Raw genomic sequence first — 21495 nt, forward strand, 5'->3', positions numbered from 1 at the left:
TCTACACATGTTCCTAACGATAACATGGTTTCAGTAATATCAAAGTTTAGCACCTAATAATTTTATTTATGGAAAGTTAGCATTACGGAGAAGGCAATGGCACCCCACTCCAGTACTCTTGCCTGGAAAATCCCATGGATGGAGGAGCCTGGTAGGCTGCAGTCCATGGGGTCGCTGAGTTGGACATGACTGAGCGACTTCACTTTCACTTTTCACCTTCATGCATTGGAGAAGGAAATGGCAACCCACTCCAGTGTTCTTGCCTGGAGAATCCCAGGGACAGGGTAGCCTGGCGGGCTGCCGTCTCTGGGGTCGCACAGAGTCAGACACGACTGAAGTGACTTAGCAGCAGCAGCAGTAGCATTTAATATTAGGGGCTTCCCCTGTGGCTCAGTGGTAAAGAATCTGCCTGCAATGCAGGAGCCTCAGGGGCTGTGGGTTTGATCCCTGGGTTGGGAAGATTCCTTGGAGGAGGGCATAACAACGCACTCTAGTATTCTTGCCTGGAGAATCCCACGAACAAAGGAGCCTGGCAGGCTACAGTGTATAGGATTGCAAAGAGTCAGACATGACTGAAGCAACTTAGCATGCACACACTTATTAATATTATAACAAATATATTGACAAATATAGACAAATATGATAGAACAATATTATAATACTATACTGACTTTCTAATGTAAAATATTAATCTTTAGATCTTCAGTAATTTGAGGGGCAGAGGACGGGGAGATTGCATACAATAGTATTTGATTGGTAGGAGAAACTGCATTTAGTTTTCTTTTTCATGTGTTCTTATCTGTAACATCAGTGTTAAAAGTAATTGTTAGGGTAGAAGTGAAAATCACCAAGAAATATGACCATCATTAATACCCTCAAATTTAAAAGGAGTGTTCAAGAAAGTAACAATGTAATACAGAGATTAATTTATGGTTACAGATCAGTTTTGTATAGCAAATGGTAATAGAAATAAGAATAGTGTTCTTGGAGTGAAAACTTTATAGTCTTAATGACTGTACCATTGAATTATTTTAAACTATAAACCTGTTTTCTTCCTAAGGACTGAAAGAACATCTATAGCAATTAACTTAATGTGTCTTCATTCTGCTTCTGTGATGTGGCAGGTAGACACAGGCTGCTTTTCATGGTTTCCAGGTGAGAGCCTGGGGCACAGAAGTAATAGGATGCTTTGTCAGAGATCTGCGGATTAGATGCAGACACAGGTCTGGGAATGGGCTCTTAGGTGGGTGCCTGCCCTCCCCTATCAGACTGTAAATCCTGGCAAATGAGAGAGGCTTCCTCAGGTGTGGAGACTTTGAATCTGCTGATAGTAATCAAGCAGAGTGAAGTAATTCAGAAATACACTTTCTTTTTAAAAACAACATTTAATGTTTTATCACAGCATCATGTATAATGCAATATGATAAAGCCCCACTGAGCTTGACATCAGTGGGGAAACGAGCATTACTGTAGATTAGTGCCAGGGCAGAGAAATGACCCTATTATCTCTGTAACGGTAATACTGTGCCTCCCAGGGAAACTTGCATCATTAAGAGTGAGCTGTTATTCTCTTGCTGATTCTCCACAGGTTGTTAATATATTAAATCAGAAAGCATTGGAAAGTTTTTCAAGGAGCTTGGGAATATAACTCAAAAGTTTCACTGTTCAGCTTGACCTGAAACATCAAGTATATGTGTGTTTACACATGTACACACAAGTCTGGAGATGAACACTTAGACACATCTCACAGCTCCATTTCTTTGTACACACCTCCTCTTTCTACGTGAAAAACCTCCTTTATTTTCTCTTAAGTACTTCTTTATCTCTAAGATCTTTGCTTTTTCAGTTTCATGATCTAGCATCTTGCATGATGTCTGCATCTGTTGGGTAGAGAGTGACTGTTAAAGAAATAAGCATATATTTATATTCTATATCACATAATATGTCTATAATTTATACACTCTTCCATATTTTAAAAATATATTTAAGAAGACCTGTAAGCATTCTCTTCTCTCCCTGTTCTATGTCAGCCAACTTAGCATAGTCTAAAGTCTTAGCGCATGACTGCTTGAGTCCTTCAAGAATACATCCGACATCTGTCCCTAAATTAGAAGAAAATTGGGAGGAAAGAAGGAAGAGAATGGGAAATTAAAAGGGGCCAAGTGTAAGCTAATTCGTGCCATGAGCCTGTCAGTGTATATGTAATTTGATATGTGTATTTGCAATTACAAAGGGAGCATATCTCTGGAACTTACAGTATACATTTAATCCACCTTGTCTGATTTTTGGTCTTGGAAAGCTCTGTCTGTCTTTAAAGTCACACATTTTTGTCAGTCTCTGGTGCTGACGGGTTTCTTTGTGGGATGCTCATTTGTGCCAAGATTAGAATGTAATCAGCATGTGGTGAAATGGAGGGGCTCAGTTAGTCCCACTGCTGTGAAAACAGGAATCTGTATTGTGACTGCATAGGGGCCCTTCAGTTCCTGAAGTTTCACACTCTAACTCCTCTTACCTGCTCTCTTTCATAAAGCATTATCCATGGTATAGGAATGATGATTAGAAATAATAAACTTCTTGTGAAATAAGTATCTTTTTAAGTTAATAAAACAAAAAAATACCTGTGAATTACAGCTTGCTTTCTTGGATGATCTGTTTGCCAAGTTTAAATAAATGAACATATTAAAATTGTATTCTTTTTGTCAAAATATTGTTGATTTACAATAGTATATTAGTTTTAGGTGTACAACATAGTGATTCAGTAATTTTATAGTTCATACTTCATTTAAAATTATGACAACATAATGGCTATAATTCCCTGTGCTGTACAATGTACCTTGTTGCTTATCTGTTTTGTGCATAGTAGTTTTATCCCTTAATCCCTTACCCCTATCTTGCCCTTCTTCCCTCTCCCTGTTGGTGGCCACAAGTTGTCTAAATCTATGAGTCTGTTTCTATTTTGTTATATACCTTTGTTTGTTTTATTTTTAAAATTGCACATGTAAGTGATAAAATTCAGTATTTGTTTTTCTCCCTTTGACTGTTTCACCAAGTATAATAGCTTCTGGGTCCCTCTATGTTGCTAGAAGTGGCAGAGTTTCATTCTTTTTTATTGCCGTGTAATATTCCATTGTATTTGTAGTGGTTGTTCAGTCACTAAGTCATGTCCGACTTCTCATCTTTATCCATTCATCTGTTGATGGATATTTCAGTTGCTGTTGCTTCCATGCTTCCATAAATCGACTATTGTAATTAATGCTGCCGTGAACATTGGGGTATTTGTGTCTTTTCAAATTAGTGCTTTCATTTTCTTCAGACATGTATGTATACCCAGGAATGGAATTGCTGGATCATACGGTGATTCTATTTTTAGTTCTTTTGAGGAACCTCTGTGCTGTTTTCCATAGTGCCTGCACCAGTTTACATTCCTGTCAACAGTATACAAGGGTTTACTTTTTCCACATTCTCACCAGCATTTATTATTTGTAGACTTTTATTTAAAATTTACTTAATTGAATGAAACTTTCTTTAAATTCTATAGGGCTTTACAATTTTCAAAAGTTTCATGCACATGATTTTGTATAGTCCCATAAAAACCCTTTTCCCCCCTCTACTCCTGTATTTCCCCTCCTCCTTCCCTCTCCCTACAGATTGCCACTAGTTTGTTCTCTATATCTGTGAGTCTGCTTCTTTTTTTTTTTTAATTCACTAGTCTGTTGTATTTTTTTAGGTTCCACTTAGAAGTGATAATCATATAGTATTTGCCTTTCTCTGTCTGACATTTCATTTAGTACAATGCCCTACAAGTCCGTCCATGTTGCTGAAGATGGCAAAATTTCATTCTTTTTTATGGCTGATTAGTATTCTGTTATATGTAGTGTATGTATATACGTATACACCTCACAGCTTTTTAATCCATTCATCTGTTTATGGATACTTAGGTTGCTTCCATATCTTGGCAGTTGTAAATAATGCTACTATGAACATTGGGATGCATGTATCTTTTTAATTAGTGTTTTTATTTGTTTGTTTGGATATATACACAGGAGTGAAATTGCTGGATCATGAGATAGTTCTATTTTTAGTCTTTTGCAAAACCTCTGTAACTGTTTTCCACAATGGTTGTAGCAGTTTACATTCCTACCATCACTGTACAAGGGTTCCCTTTTCTCCACCTCTTCACCAGTGTTTGTTATTTGTGTTCTTTTTGATGATAGTTGTTTCAACAGGTGTGAGGTGATATCTTCCTGTGGTTTTGATTTGCGTTTCTCTGATGATTAGTGATGATGAGTATCTTTCCCCTTCCCCCCAGCATTTTTTGGCCATGCCTCATGGCATGTGGTAATGGCACCCCACTCCAGTACTCTTGCCTGGAAAATCCCATGGGCGGAGGAGCCTGGTAGGCTGCAGTCCATGGGGTCGAGAAGAGTTGGACAGGACTGAGCGACTTCACTTTCACTTTTCACTTTCAAGCATTGGAGGAGGAAATGGCAACCCACTCCAGAATTCTTGCCTGGAAAATCCCAGGGACGGGGGAGCCTGGTGGGCTGCCGTCTATGGGGTCGCACAGAGTCGGACACGACTGAAGTGACTTAGCAGCAGTAGCATGGCATGTGGGATATAAGTTCCCCAACGCTGAACCCATGTCTGTCTTAACCATTGGACCACCAGCAAAGTCCCCAGTGAGCATCTTTTCATATGCCTGTTGCCCATCTGTATATTTTTTTTGGAAAAAATGTCTGTTCAGGTCTTCTACCCGTTTTTAAGGATCATTTGTTTGCTTTTTTGGTTATTGAGTTGTTTATATATTTTAGATTTTGGTCATATCATTTGCAAATATTTTCTCCCATTCAGTAAATTGTCTTCATTTTGTCACTGGTTTCCTTTGCTGTGCAAAAACTTTTAATTTTAATTAGGTTTTACCTGTTTATTTTTGCTTCCATTTCTTTTGCCTGAGGAGACAGGTCCAAGAAAATACTCTTCTGATTTATATCAAAGAGTGTTTGGCTAATGTTCTCTCCAGGAAGTTTTATGATTTCCGGTGTTATATTTAGATCTTTTGTGTGCATGTGTGTGTGTAGTAGAATTTTATTAAAATATGAAAAGGGACAAAGAAAGCTTATGACATAGACATCAGAAGGGACATAGAGAGTGTCCCCCTCGCTAGTCTAAGCAAGGGAGTTATATACTTTTTAAAAAAATTATTACAATAAATCAAAAGAATGTCTCAAGGTTGAAAAAATTTTACCAGACCCACTTCCACAATTTACATTTTAGGTTACAGGATTAGAACTTAACAATAGAAAGATCTGACCAGACCCACTCCCATAATATACATTTTAAGGCAACAGGACTAGTCAGAAGGTTTTCAGGAAGGAGAAACTGTCCTCAAGCAGGATACATTGTTGTTATATAATCCTTAGTACAAAGTTTAAACAGAGTTGTTCATTGTGTAGTCATCAGTTCAGGGCTTAAAGAAAAAACATTTTATGTGACTAAGACTATGGAATGTGAAGAAAAAAAAAAAAAAGACGTTTGTCCTTTCCTCCTCCTTGAGAATTCCAGACCCCTATCTCTTCCTTGAGAGGCCCAGACCCCTCTCTCCTACTTGGGGACCCTGGACTTCTTATCAACCTGCCTAGGAATTGACTCTCTCAACCACCACCACCCCCCCCCTTTTCTTTTAGGAGAATATGGCTGCCAAGGGAAAAGGGGCATCACTCTCTTTCTGTAACTACTTCCTGCTGTCCAGGGGCACAGGCCTTAAATTGTTGAGGCAGCATATTCTCCTGACCCTCATATTGAGGGTCTCTGATCCAGGGGCACCAAGTAATAACTGAAGGAGGTTGTGCACTTGTAGGAGCCTGGACAACCATTTGTAACTTAAAAGCTTTTAGACCATTAGAAACAAATCCAGTTATATAGTCATAGGTGTAAGGCAAAATAGTCATTAAACCAAGCTAAAACATAATCAAAATTAAAAGTTACATTATGTCCATGGTTACATCAGTCCATCTTAGGATTGGTAGATGTCATCAGATCAAGAAGAGGTGTCACATATGATTGTTGTTGATGAAGGTATTCACAGAGCTGAAGAAGGTCCTTTCTTTGAAGCAGAGAAACCCACCATGGGAAGCCTGCAGTTGATGAGGAGAGGGAGTGCTCCAGAGACCCAGCAATTAGACCTATTGTGGAGGCTGGGTTGGGGGTCACCTCCCAGAGTTCTCATAATGTCTGTTGAAAGCTGAAAGCTGAGTCACATAGTTAATTCTAAAGCTTTAGGATCTTTGACAATATCTGTGTACAAAAATGGTCTGCCACTGAGACAGTCCCTTCTTAGAAACAGTTCAAGCCCTTATTAAAGCTATGGGTAAAACTTTAAACCAACTGTCTTGTGTTTCCTGAGTTAGCTTACACAGATGCCTCTTAATAATGTCATTAGCCTTTTCAACTTTTTCTAAAGACTGGGTTCTCTAGGAACAGTGTAAGTGATATTTTATTCCTAGAGCTTTTGACACCCCTTGAGTTACAGCAGCTTTAAAGACAGAGCACTGTTGCTCTGAACTTTAGAGTTTAAGATCCCACTTACATCATGAGAAGTTAGTACTGTAAGATTTCGCCCATTAGTAAACTTTGAGCTTTAGGCATTAGCAAAACAATTGTAGCAATTACCCTTAAGCAATGTGGCCATAGCCTTTTCTCAGTAACAAACTAAATTCTGATCCTGTGGGCAAGCTCAAAGTTGGAGCCTAGCAGTTTGAAGAGCCTTAAAAGCCTTTTGAGTCTCTGGGGACCAAACCAGCTTGTCCGTTTGGGCCTGCTGTCTCAATTATAAGTTTATATAAAGGCGGGCAAGTTCCCCATAAACTCGGAATCCAAATGTGGCAATAGCCTATAATTTCCAAAAATCCTCTCAGTTGTCTTAAAGTGATGTTTGGCCCGTTTAGGAGTTTTGGACAATAAAGTATAAGGATTAGGCACCACGGGGTGTAAAGGAACTACAGCCTCATTTATTATTTTGAATCTTGAACTAGTCTCCATTTATCATTTGATTTCTTTTACACCCGAAATAGGAGTGCTGCATGGACTATTACAGGGAATTAATAGCCCCTGTTCCTTTAAATTTTCCATGGTGGGTTTTAACCCTTCCTTCAGTTCAGTTCAGTCGCTTAGTCATGTCCGACTCTTTGCAACCCCATGAATCGCAGCACACCAGGCCTCCCTGTCCATCACCAACTCCCAGAGTTCACTCAGACTCACGTCCATCCAGTCAGTGATGCCATCCAGCCATCTCATCCTCTGTCGTCCCCTTCTCCTCCTGCCCCCAATCCTTCCCAGCATCAGTCTTTTCCAATGAGTCAACTCTTCGCATGAGGTGGCCAAAGTACTGGAGTTTCAGCTTTAGCATCATTCCTTCCAAAGAAATCCCAGGGCTGATCTCCTTCAGAATGGACTGGTTGGATCTCCTTTCAGTCCAAGGGACTCTCAAGAGTCTTCTCCAACACCACGGTTCAAAAGCATCAATTCTTCGGCGCTCAGCCTTCTTCACAGTCCAACTCTCACATCCATACATGATCACAGGAAAAACCATAGCCTTGACTAGACGGACCTTTGTTGGCAAAGTAATGTCTCTGCTTTTCAATATGCTATCTAGGTTGGTCATAACTTTCCTTCCAAGGAGTAAGCGTCTTTTAATTTCATGGCTGCAGTCACCATCTGCAGTGATTTTGGAGCCCCCAAAACTAAAGTCTGACACTGCTTCCACTGTTTCCCCATCTATCTCCCATGAAGTGATGGGAACGGATGCCATGATCTTTGAACCCTTCCTTAACCTCGGACTTTAGTGGGTACTGCTTTTGACTTGGAAATAAGTGTGGCTCTTTGAGCTTGACAACTACAGGAATAGCATTTTGTTCTAGACCCACAGTTTTTCCATCAGCCCACACTTTAGGATTTACATTTTGTTCAATTAATGGAGAGAAAGAGCAGGCTCCATATTAATGAAAACAGAGGCCTGGATCTTGTTCAGTATATCCCTCCACAGAAGGGGTGAGGGAGACTCTGGCATGATCAGAAACTTGTGAGAAAACAGCACAGATTCCCAGTTGCAGCTTAAAGGATGACTGAAATAATAGTGTTTCGCTCGTCCTGACAGTCCCATTACAGTAGTGGATCAGGAGGAGAGTGGACTGGGGGCTTCAGTGAGCACAGAGAAAGTTGCCCCGGTGTCCAAAAGAAAATCCACTGATTGGCCCCCCCATAGTTAGTAATACCCAGGGTTCCTCAGGTGTAATTAGGATGGGAGCTTGTGTGGGGGGCCCCTGGGCACCTTCAGTCCTGATTGCCTTGAGTCTGACCGCTGGGGCCTACCCTTCAGAGGGCAGTCTCTTCTCCAGTATGGTCCTTTGCAGACTGGGCACGAGCCAGGGATGGCTTAGATGCCTGAGGGCAATCCCACTTGAGGTGCCCCCTCCTATCCACAGTAATATCAAGTCCATCCCTTTTTATCCTGGGTCTCTGTGGGCATTTTCCCTCAGGCTGTTTCAGAGCTGGTCTAACAGCCATTTTGGGGCTTCATCTTTTGCCTGGTTTGTTTTTTTCACCTTTCCTCCTCATATTCTCTACCATAATAGATTGTCTGAATCAGTTGCAACAGATTATCTAAAGACTGATTTGTTCCATATGCCTGTTTTAGTAACTTACGGTGGATATCTGGAGCCGATGGAGTGAGAAATCTATCTTTTATTTCTCTCTCTGAATTTTTGGAATTAATGTCAGTAAACTTGAGGAGAGCCTCCTGTAGTCTATCTAGGAATTTACCGGGAATTTCCTTCTCTCCCTGTTCTGTGTCAGCCAACTTAGCATAGTCTAAAGTCTTAGTGCGCAATCGCTTGAGTCCTTCAAGAATTCATCTGACAAAGTGGCTCTGTTATGGGAATTTCTTGGCTCCCAGTAGGAAGGAGGGCTATTTCTTGTTCCCTCTTTCCCCTTGTCTCATGTTTAAGCCATTCATCTCCAAAAGTAGTAGCTTCTTCCAAAACTCTTAAGTGTTTGAGGGGTCAGTGTCTATTCCAAGACATACATTACATCTCTCCAAGTAAGGTCATAAAGTGAAGTTAGTTCTGTAAAGGCTTCTATGTACTTTTTTGGATCTTCTAAATAGGCCCGACCACAGTTGAGACTGTTGGAATTTCTACTGAGACTGAGGCAACCCCTCCTTGGAAGGATGCCCTGACTCTCAGCCTGTTCAGTTGGGAGCCCCAGGTACAGGGGCAGAGTTAGAAGACAGGAGGGAGCTGAAGGTTTCACACCCAAATCTGGACCCTTAGGACGTAAGTCTCACATGTCTTGAAGAGGGGTAAAGAGCAACACATATGGCACTTCTACCCATTTCTCTTGTTTTCTAACTACTGTTTTAGTTGTAAAACAGTAATAATTGAGACCTTTCAACCAGTCAGTGTTCCCTCTTCCAAAGGATACTGTGGCCATTCAGTATCACAGAAGATCAGGTGTGTCTTTTTTTTTAAACTCTGGGGATTAAACTTCTCCCAGTTTTTTTAAAAATACCTTTTAAAGGAGTGGTTATGGAACCAGAGCTAACCGGAACTAAGAAAAAAGCATCATCCACAGCCGTGGCTGCTTTCCACTGGAGATGTCCCTCTCTGCTCTAGATGGGGTTGTAGACAGACTTTCCGCCGAAGCTTTCCTTCCCTGGTCGGACTTAGTCTGTCCCTTACTGACGCAGGCATCTTACTTGTCCCTCCCGGTTCTACCACCAAGGTGGGGTGGGGATGCCCCAGGGGTAGATCTGATGGCATCCCAAATGGATTTTGAGTTCCTTACCACTAAGACCTTTGTTTGATTTGCCCTTTTCTCTGATGCCACCCAGAGTATAACAGAGTAGAGTAGCTTTCCTGGAATGTTTCCCAAGCTACGACCACCAGGGGAAGCATCCGTCTTACCTGTGCTTGTGCACATTCCTGAGTTACATTTCTGACCGCAGTAGAAATGGTGAGTCATAAAGGGACGAACAACAACCAAGATGTCCCTTCTGAGTGTCGCCACACCAGTATAGCAAAAGAGGTGGTGGAGGGTTGGCCAGAGAGGAAAAAGTGATTTTTGTCCTCGAGCTCCTAGGGCCAATCCTTCCAGTTCATTTCCACAGATTCCACACAAAAAAATATCTAAGGAGTTGAGACAAAAGCCATCAGAGAGCCTCCTCTGATCCACTAAGAGCTAGCACTACCAAAGGAAGAAGCCCATTGTACTTCCAATCTGACCAGATCCTGCAATTCCTGATCTGTGTCCTCAAAAACCTCATGGTCACCAGCAATGCTTCTATCCATATAGATGGAGGCGCAGCCATGACAAAGACTCACTTTCTGGTTGCTGGCCCCTGTGGCAGGCAGCCAAGAGCGTGACTTCTAGCCTGAGAGATGTTCCTGGAGCTAGAGCTCTGCCTCACTCCCAAACGTGCTCCTGTAACTTTCAGCTCCTAGCAAGGCTAGGCACTTCCATACATGGTGTCTAAGTAAAAGTACATAGTAACAGCATGGATCGCAAGTCCCTTGAAAGTCCATGATCTAACAGATTAGGTTAGTAGTTCTAATTCCAGGGGAATTACAATATGATCAAAGAGACCAGGAAAAGCTGACTGAGGAAGGGAAGTTTGGTCCACACTCTTCATCCATTTCTGGCTGCTGCTCTTGCAGGGACATTGGGTGTTTCTTGGCGTTGGCAGGTTGGTATAAACTCCCTTTTCTGGGACTGCCTTCAGTCATTACGAGGCACCATGAAACCGCAAAGAAGGGCTCATCACTTGCTTCATGCAGGGCATGCCATTCATTTACACAAGCACACTGAAGAGTTAGTAAAGCAGAAAACGTGTATATTGAGAAAGCAGAGAGGCTAGAGCTCTGAGTGTTCTTACCTTGTCCTGAAGATCCCAGACGAGCTCCCAAGATGATAGCTTACAGTGAACGGTGTTGGATTTGTGATCTCCGAAGAAGACGATTTAGCTTTGGGACCAGGGACCAGGCTTGATCACTCAAGAGCTTTTGTATAGCAGAGTTTTATTAAAGTATGAAAAGGGACAGAGAAAGGTTCTGACATAGACATCAGAAGGGGCACGGAGAGTGCCCCCACATTTAGGTCTTGAATCCATAAAATTGCAATCTTATTTTTATCCTGTCAGGATTAAATTTATGCAAATCTAAGGAGAGAGGTTTTTTTAGGTTCTTTTTAATATGTATCTTCTTGAATCTCGTTCTTGGCATGCTTCTATTTTTTTAATGGAAGATTACGCCTTGTTTGCCATTTTGTTCCTTAATTAGTTGTTGAAGTAATGAGGCCTTATTATTCTGGGTAATTTATTGAATACAATGAAGCAGTTAGTCACTCACTGGCAATTTTTCAAAGGAGGTGGGCCAAGATGCCAACCCACTTCTTTCGGTGCTCCAGCCCTTAGAGTTGTGTGTTCCAGGGATTTGCTAATTACTAGCTGGCAACGGATTTACAAGGCGGGAAAGACTGAGCTCTTGAATGGTGGCCACTGATTCACAGGCAAGGCGGAGCGTGTACTGGCTTCCAGCCTTGACTTTTGGCGTGCAGACCTTGCTGCTTGGGGAGAGAAGACGATGATGGCAAGGAGACTGTGTGCTACCTTTGGCATGCTTGCCAGATATTATCAATGTAGTTCTTAACCGTCACTTTAGTTGAGCAGCTGAGAACTGCTAAGTAAAATATATTATTCCAGTTGAATATGTCTGTTTTCCTATTTGGCTGTTTCTTTGTCCATCCATCCCTTCATATTTCCATTGGTCCATCCATTCATCTGATACTGGATTTAAGTCATCAATGAATGGTCTGTAATTAACCTCTGAAAGTACTGTTTGGAACTGAGACTGGGAAACATTTTCTGTAAAGGGATAAGCAATAAATATTTTAGGTGTATAGGCCATGATGTCTCTTGGAACTACTCAGCTTTGTTGAGGAAGGGCGAGAACAGCCATAGGTAACATGTAAATAAACAGATGAGGTTGTGTGCCAAGAAAACATTGTTTACAACAGTGGACTTGCCTACTTTGGTTTAGACAGTTGTAAGTATCTGACTGAATGAACATAGTTTGTGTGATACGCACACATACACACAGAGCAAAAAGCCTTAAAAAGTGTTTTTGATGCTCTTCTATGTGTCAGGTTTCTTGGCTTAATTGTCATCTGTGTTGAGGTTTACCCACAAAAGTAGTTTTATAAGTTTTACTATTTTATTTGTTCATTTATTTCATTAAACATATTGATGATTTAAAATGTTCGTTTCTCTCTGTCACTAGTTAAAGACAAGTCATTGGATTGGAAATATACAAAAATACAAGGAATAAAATTTTCTACTGTATCACTGATAGCAGCACCATTAAATTTTATAATTTTTAACTTACAAATATTATTTCAAGACTATACTTTTGATGTGAAAATATGACCAAGATATACTGTTGAGTGGGAAAGGAGATTATGGAAGGGTTCTAAATAGCATGTACAGTGTGATTATATTTGTGGAAGGAAAACAAGATTTACATATGTCTTTGAACTGTGCAGGTCCATCTATATGCAGATTTTTTTTGACAGTACCCATTACTGTGTTACTGCAGGACCAGAGTTGGTTGAATCTGAGGATGTGGAGGATCAACTCTAAGTTGTATGCAGATATTTGACTGCACGGAGAGTCCTTGCCCTTGGCCACCATATTGTTCAAGGGCTAACTGTGTATGCATACTTACACACTGTAAATATCTGAAAAGATAGTGAATCAGCCAGGGTTTTAAATTTTTAAGTGATGAGATCAACTTTGTCCAATATAAGCAGAAAATATTCATTAAAGGATAACAAGTAGCTCAGAGATCCCTGGAGTACCTAAGAACCAGGGTTGTGTGTGTGTGTCTCTGTGTGTACTCAGTCGTGTCCGACTCTTTGCAACCCCAAGGATGGTAGCCCACCAACTCCTCTGTCCATGAGATTTCCCAGGCAAGAATACTGGAGTGTGTAGGTGTTTCCTTCTCCAGGGAATCTTCCCTACCCAGGGATTGAACCCATGTCTCTTGCATTGGCAGGTGGATTCTTTACCATGGAGCTACCAGGGAAACCCTATATATCTAGATTCAGTACCCCAAATTTCACTGCATAACTGGTGTTGCAAAGATATTCCAGCAGGCGGCAGTGGACATGGGACTGTATAAATGTCTGAATCACTGATACCGCTGAGCTTGGATGCTGGATCTGCCTCCACAGTTGCCAGTATTCTGGAATACTTGCTGGTCTCTTGTGTCATTGGCTTCCGATTCACAGTCTGTCATGGGCGGGTGCATTTGATGGGCAGAGCCCACATTTTATGCCCTGGCTGCATGGGAAGCTGGGAAAGTGAATATGTAGACCTGACTTCTATAGTGGACAAGAGGCCCTTCTTCATAAGGATCATAGGAAGATATTTAAGATCTTCTCTTAAAGTTATTTAAGATCTTGTTATCTTGCTGGACAACAGCAAGAGTGAGAGCTTTCCACTGCAGACACCCAGGAAATTGTTGGCATTGATTACTTCTGGACAGTGGAGTTGGAAGGGCTGACCGGAGAGCAGAGGGAACCTTTTATTTTACTCTTCTGTGCTCCTTGAATTAAAAAAAAAACTCATATAATTTGTACAGTAGAAATTAACACAACATTGTAAATCAACTGCAGTAAAATTTAAACAAAACAAAATAAGGCAAATTCATATAACAATGATAATAAAAGGACTCGGGGGGAAAATGAAGAAAAGGGAGTGACCTTTTTTTTCTTATCTATTCCATTGTTATCCTGCTTCATGTGGTAATTCAAGAAGACTTCCCATCATCATGGGGGTAATTTGGTTTACTCAGTTTCATTTAAAAATTCATCAAACCATTTCCTCTTGAGTTTGATCAACTCTCGGTTACTTGTACTTTGTTGGGCAGAGATATCATGAAGTGGTTTTCTCTGGGGTACCAGTGATGTATTCTTCCTTTGGCTTGGTGGAGCTGATTCAGTTTGTCTCTTTGAGGTCTACAGAATTCAGATTTGAAAACTGAGGTGTTGTCTTCTGCTGTGGTTGGTGAAAGTGTCCATAGTTGAAAGATGCAAAAATAAAATATACTTAGAAAGTAGGCCATATTATGTGTTTTTTTTTCTGTTTTTCAAGCACTCATAAATTTCTTTACTCTTTGATAGAAAAGTTATCTGAGAACTTAATTCAGTCCAATAAAGTTTTAGCAGGCATATTCAAATCTTTTTAAACTTTATTTTGTATTGTTTTATGTTTACAGAAAAAGTATGAAGACACTACAGAGTTCCCATATACCCCTTTATTTGCATCTTATGTATGATATACTTGGTATAATTAATGAACCAATATTGGTGATATTATTGACATTATTATTGACTAAATAACAGACTTTATTAAAATTTTCTTAGTTTTTCTTTATAGCTGATTTGATTGTACTTTTTCATCTGTGTAGTGCTGTCGTATAGTAATTCTATTTCAGTTATAAATAACTTCTGGAATTTGGAGGAAGAATAAATAAAATAAAGCTTTGCCACAATGAAGTTCTTATATTCTTTTTGCATAAATGTCACATAGGAATAACTAACCTTACATTTTTCCCCCCTCGTTTTATGTTCAGTGGAGCAGGTTCCTGTAGAGCCATACAACATCCCCCTTTCCCAAGCTGAAGTCATCCAAGAAGGGAGTGATGTCACTCTAGTTGCCTGGGGCACTCAGGTCAGTAACCATTACAGCAGCTGGTAATGCCATCTTGTGTGTGGAAGCTCATTCAAAAAAAAAAAAAATATATATATATATATATAATTTATTTTTAATTGAAGGATAGTTGCTTTACGATATTGTGTTGGTTTTTACCAAATATCAACATGAATCAGTCATAGGTTTACCCATGCCCCTCCCACTTGAACATCCTTCCCGCCTCCCTCCCCATCCCACCCCTCTAGGTTGTTACTGAGCCCTGGTTTCGAGTTCCCTGACTCATACAGCAAACTCCCATTGGCTGTCTATTTTACATATGGTAATACATGTTTCCATGGTACTCTTTCTGTACATCTCAGCCTCTCCTTCCTCCCCGCTGCACCCCACCACCCCCAGCTGTGTCCATAAGTCTGTTCTCAATGTCTGTGTCTCCATTGCTGCTCTGCACATTGGAAGCTCTCATTTTTAATTCTGATTCTCTGAAGCATTAAACATGTCTCCCTTATTTCTCATATTTAAATCTTGTTTGATGCTATATCTGTGTCTGGTACTGATTTCTGGTTGAAGGCAAGATGCCTTTCCATTCATATGTATATGGTGAAGCCTTTAAAAATATGTTGATAGTTTACAAAAATGTATTCATTAGACGCTTTCTTTTGAAGCACACATTAGGCATCCTCACTACTTGTTGCTGCTTTTGACATACCATCTTCTTTTTTTGACCATTATTCTAATTATGCTATTGAATTAAAGATTTAAAAATTCTGTAGTGCTTTAGAATTTTCAAAAGTTTCATGCATACGACTTCATATAATCCCATAGTAACCCCTTCCTTTTTTATCCCCCATCCCTGTAGTTCCCCTCCGTGGTTCTGTCTCCCCACAGGTAACCACTAGTTTGTTCTCTGTATCTGTGAGTCTGCTGCTGCTGCTTTTTTATTTACTAGTTTGTTGTATTTTTTAGATTCCACATGTAAGTGATATGCTGCAGTATTTGTCTTTCTCTGTCTGATCTTTTTCACTTAGCGTAATGCCCTCCAAGTCCGTCCATGTTGCTGCAAATGGCAAAATTTTATTCATTTTTTTTAATGGCTAAGTAGTGTGTGTCTATCTATCTATGTATATATATTTCACAGCTTCTTTATCCATTCTTTTGATAGATACTTAGGTTGCTTTCATACCTTGGCAATTGTAGATAATGTTGCTATGACCAGTGGGGTGCATTATCTTTAAAATTAATGTTTTTCTTTTTCTTTTTTGTATGTATACCCAAGAGTGGAATTGCCAGGTCATATGATAGTTCTAGTTTTAGTCTTTTGAGGAACCTTTGTACTATTTTCCGGAGCGGTTGCACCAATTTACATTCCAACAGTGTACAAGGGATCTCTTTTCTCCTTTTCCTTGCCAACATTTGTTATTTGTGTTCTTTTTGATGATAGCTATGCTGACAAGTGAGAGGTGATATCACGTGGCTTTGATTTGAATTTCCCTGATGGTTAGTGATGTTTTCATCCCATCTGTTTCCATCTCTTGTGATTATTTTGCTGGCTACATGGACCCATCCACTGGTTCAGCCTCATTATTTCATACCTTCCCCTAGTGAGCTGATCTGTCTTAGTTTTCCTCAGAGCTTATTATCATATTGCTCTATTTCCAAACTTTTAAGCTCAGGACTCATTCTCTGGCCATAGCCTTCTGTCTCTCTTTGGGACTGACAAGTATCCACTGCTATATGTAAAATAGATAACCAACAAGGACCTACTGTTATAGCACAGGGAACTGTACTCTTTACTCTGTAGTGGTCTACATGGAAAAGAATCTAAAAAAGACGGGATATATGTAAATGTAGAACTGATTCACTTTGCTGTTTACCTGAAATAACACAACATTGTAAATCAACTATTCTCCAATAAAAATTAAAAAAAGAAAGAAATGATCAGGTTTTTTTTCTGTGAAAAGGAGGTACTTCTTATTTTAGAAAATTTAATACTGTAAAATACAAAGAAGATTATGAAATCATTCGCAATCCGACAGCTTCCTTCTCTCTTCTGCACCTGACTTGTGGCTTGGAGAGCAGCAGCCCTCGTGGTTTCTCACCTCCTGTGGCATAACCATGCTGGTTGGTGTGTTACATCTGATGATGGTACCCACGGTGGGTTTTGCAAACCTTTTGTGCTCTCCCCCTTTTCTGAGTCCCCCTTTAAAAAACTCACCCTCCGCATGTGTCCTTGTCGCTCCTTTTAGTAGATAAGCTAGAGTGTGTTGGGTTGTAACTGCAGCTTGCTTTTCCTTCCCACCATCACCTCTGCTGCCAGTTCTTACCACTTTTCCTTTTGTTTCCCAAGAAGTGTCTGGTTTTCACAGCTACCTTTCCAAATCTGTTTCAGAATATATTCTGTTTCTCCTTCTCGAGGACTGCTTGCTATTCATCAGCTGGTCCCTCTCTCCTGTATCTTCAGTTTCTCCTTTCCATGTCCTTCTTTTTTTTTTGTCATTGCTATCATTTCAATGTGTTTTTTTTTTAATTTTATTTTATTTTTAAACTTTACAATATTGTATTGGTTTTGCCAAATATTGAAATAAATCCGCCACAGGTATACATGTGTTCCCCATCCTGAACCCTCCTCCCTCCTCCCTCCCCATACCATCCCTCTGGTCGTCCCAGTGCACCAGCCCCAAGCATCTAGTATCATGAATCGAACCTGGACTGGCGACTTGTTTCATACATGATATTATACATGTTTCAATGTCTTATTAAAAACAAAATGTGTCTCTCTCTTTTCTACTTAAAAAAGTACTTTTCTCTATGCCACCTTTCCTTTAAATATCAGTGTATCTTCCTCTTTTATCATTAAACTTGAGCAGCTACTTTCTATTCCCTACATTTAATTCCTTCATTATTTTTTTAAAAAAACTTATTTACCCATGAGTTCTGTTCCCACTAGTTAAAACTATTTGTGCTAATATTGCTAATCTTTCTAATTGCTAAATCCAACCCTTATCTCATATTACTGTAGTATGAGATACCAACTGACTACTGTCTTTATGAAGCCTTTAGTTTCTGGGATATATTGTCTTCTGGTTTTCTTTCTGTTTCTTTAACTATGTTTTTGCTTCTTTTTATTCTCCTCCCCCTCCTTTCTCCTTTTCTTCTTTCTTTTCCTCCTCTTCCTATTCTTCAGCTCCCTATTCCTCTACTTTCCTCTTTAATGTGGGTCATCTACAGGGTCCTGTGATTTTTGCCCTTTACTACTCCTACATACCTTTTCTAGAAATTCAACCTCTTCCTATGACTCTATTAACCTTCTCTGTGTTGGTATCTTGGAATCATTATCTCTGGCACTGACTGCTTTCCTTTTCTCAAAGAATCTCTTTCCAGCTGTTTTCTGGACGTTTATATCTGATTATTTTGTTGGAGTACTGGGCTTCTACATCTAAAAGAAATTCTCCTTGCAAATCAAGTCTTCTGATCTTAAACACGGTCTCTATTAAGAATGTCAGAATTCACCTAGCTTTTCTCTGTAGTCATCCTCTGCCTGTTTTCCTGTTTTTTTCAGGTTCATGTGATCCGAGAGGTGGCTGCCATGGCTCGAGAGAAGCTTGGGGTGTCTTGTGAGGTCATTGATCTGAGGACTATACTACCTTGGGATGTGGATACAGTTTGCAAGGTATGAATATAGTGTTGGTAGTGTCCTTTCCTCAAAATCTGTTTACCAAAAACCCTTTCCCAAATGTGTTGGGTCCTTGCAAATAATTGTTTTAAATTGTGAGCTTCCTGAGCCTTTTCAACCGATTTTAAAACTTCAAAACTTATACCCTGAATGAAATGTATGAGCTTGCTGCTCAAGGAAACAAATCGCTTCAGGATTTTTCCTTCCCTCGGTTCTGTGTTTAAAATATTACAACTCCTGTTCTGCATGCAGCCAGCTCGGGTTGACTTGTGTGCATAATGGACCAGTGCAAATGAGAACATATCAGGGCTGTTGGAATCACCTGGGTTTTTAAACTCTTATTGGTTATGGTTCAGTAAGCCAGGTTTAATATAGCCAGCTAAACGGTTTGGCTGAATTCTCATTTTGTTACTTCTCCGAAAGAGAAGTGAGGTGGATTTTTTTTTTTTTTTTTTAAAGCAACGTCTTTATATAACTTTAATAATGTGGATCACAGGTTCATATTATGTCATGGGATTCTGGCTGCTCTGATTTACAGTTTTCTACCTAAGTAGTCTCAAGAACTTTGGCTTGTTGACATTGATCTTGTTCTTACTGTTAATAGGATTCATGTAGTCCCCTCTCAAGATTATAGTTTAGTTCTCACTTATTGGCTGTAACTGATATCTTTCACATTAATGTCTAGATAAGTTGGAGTACATCTGTTACTAAATTGGTATATAAGGAAGGTTAAGTTCTTTTTTGTATATGTGATGATCTTATCTACTAAAGTTTAGGTCACATTGTGCGTAATTTTTCTTGATCTACTTTTATAGCAAATGAGTCACAAGACTGAGAGTATTTCACGTTTATTATATTCAAGAGTTTTGGCATTCTGGTAGCTTTCATAGGCTGTTTCTTAGGTTATTACATAAAAATAATCTGCAGTTACTGCTGCTATAAAAGTATAGCATAGGGTGTTTGTGCATGCTTAGTCGCTAACTCATGGCCAACTCTTTGCAAGTCCATAGACTGTAGCCTGCCAGGCTCCTCTGCCCATGGGATTTTCCAGGCGAGAATACTGGAGTGAGTTGCCTTTTCCTTCTCCAATAGCATAGGGTGTTTTTAGGTAGCGATTGTTTCATAATTTAGAGGAAGATTTCAGGTTTGTTCCAGTAAATGTTCCGTAGACTCACTGGACACTGGAAACACTTGCGATGATTACAAATGGTTTCAATAACATTCTAAGTCCTTATATTTATAGTTTTCATAATAAAGGGCAGTGTTTTAGGTTGAGCTACTTGTAACTACATGAAAATAATGCTTTTTGCAGCATTTTCAAGTCATGTCAGACATTGTTTCCTTTCAAATAGCCAGTGTTCCAAATTGTGGTTAAACAGGGGCCGATAGCCTTTGCCCCAGAGTGGACTTCTCTTTTGCAGTGTGTCTCCCTCACTTGGGGGTTTATATTTATAATGTGAATGGTGCTTTTGCATGAGCATATGATGCTATGTCATGGTGCAGTGGAGAGTACTGATATATGGTTGGAACATATATTTACATGTGTAAACCTTATTTAAATATTTATATACATTATATAGTCAAAAAATTTGAAGCAGCTTATGGTAAACACAAATGAAGTAACACTCCAGTTGGTAACCATGAAAGTAAAGTGAGAAGAAGTAGAGGAAGAAAGAAGTGGAAAACTATATTTATATCAATTTGTGTCTGTGAGCATTAACCCCATCCCCACCCCTACCCTTTATTAAATCTAGTGGTTGCATCTTTGTAGGATCCTGGAATGTAGACCCTGTTCCTTAGGACTCTGTATGACTGGAGATGATGAAAGAGGAGACTAAAAGCCTCTACTGAACAGGGAAGAAATGCAGCAAACCTCTGACTGATGCTTTCATCATGTTATTTTTCTAGCTGATGACCCTCCAGTTATAGTAGTAGAAGCCAGCTTATCATTTCTTGATGACTTTGAGTATATTTGTGCCTCTCTTCATTGTTGATCACGGTACATCTTCAGGTTTCTTTTCACACACAAAAGAAAATTTTTGATACTTGGCATCTTCTAGGAATCAAAGATGATTTTAAGAAAGAGGGCCCTATAACTAAACACTGATTTTAAAAATGAGATTTTTTTTGTTTAATAATAATAATAATTCAACTATTAAATAATAACTACTAAATAATAATTTGATTATTATTTAATAATAATATTCAACTTTTCTTTATTTTTATGAGTTCTATAGTAATCAAAATTTACATCTATCTCTTTCAGTTAGTGCTGTTTTATTGGTTGTTTTTGTCTTATGACAAAATTAGATCTCTAGCTTTATTCATTACATGTTAAACTCAATACCAAAATACATCGCTTGGAATACCTAATCAAAAAAAGCCTATTAAAGGTAAACATAATTTATTGAACATAAACATTACCATACTGTGCATATAGTACAAGGACTCTGGAACATTGGTTAACATGGTCTGAATTTCACTATGTTTTTAAAACGTTGTCATACTTTTTGCTTAAGCTTTAAAACATTGTTTAAAAGTTATAAACTGGAATAGTTGCTTGGAGACAGAACAACAGAGTTTTTTTTTAATTAACTTTTTATTGAGGTATAGTTGATTTACAATATTATATTAGCTTCAGTATATTCAGAGTTTTTATAGATTGTATGCCATTTGAAGTTATGAAATATTGGCTATATTCCCTGTGCTGTGCAATATATCCTTGTAGCTTATTTATTTTATACATAGTAGTTTGTACCTCTTTACTCCTCTCTTACCCTTTCGCACTCCCCTCTGGTAACCACCTGTTTGTTCTCTCTATCTGTGAGTGTGTTCTTTTTTTGTTATATTCACTAGTTTGGTGTAGTTTTTAGATTCCACATATAAGTATTTATCTTTCTCTGTCTGAATTATTTCACTGAGCATGATGTGCTCCAGGTCCATCCAAACAGCAGGGTTTCTAATTGTTGCTCAGAGAAACTGTAAAGTTGGGAGACTGCAGTGGGCCTAAGAACCATAGTCAGTTTATCTACTCAATTCTAAACCTGATATTAAACAGTTA

The 21495-nt window shown here is 39.3% G+C and overlaps 1 protein-coding gene across 1 annotated transcript in view; it reads left to right on the plus strand.

Moving 5' to 3' along the window:
* BCKDHB (branched chain keto acid dehydrogenase E1 subunit beta) overlaps positions 1-21495 on the plus strand; it is a 266835-nt gene that overhangs the window by 79302 nt on the left and 166038 nt on the right. Inside the window, exons 7-8 of the mRNA XM_070376237.1 lie at positions 14685-14782; positions 18321-18431. Of these exons, the coding sequence (XP_070232338.1) occupies positions 14685-14782; positions 18321-18431 (209 nt within the window). The remainder of the gene's footprint in view (positions 1-14684; positions 14783-18320; positions 18432-21495) is intronic.

This window comes from Bos mutus, chromosome 9 (assembly GCF_027580195.1).
Source record: "Bos mutus isolate GX-2022 chromosome 9, NWIPB_WYAK_1.1, whole genome shotgun sequence".
NCBI classification, from domain to species: Eukaryota; Metazoa; Chordata; class Mammalia; order Artiodactyla; family Bovidae; genus Bos; species Bos mutus.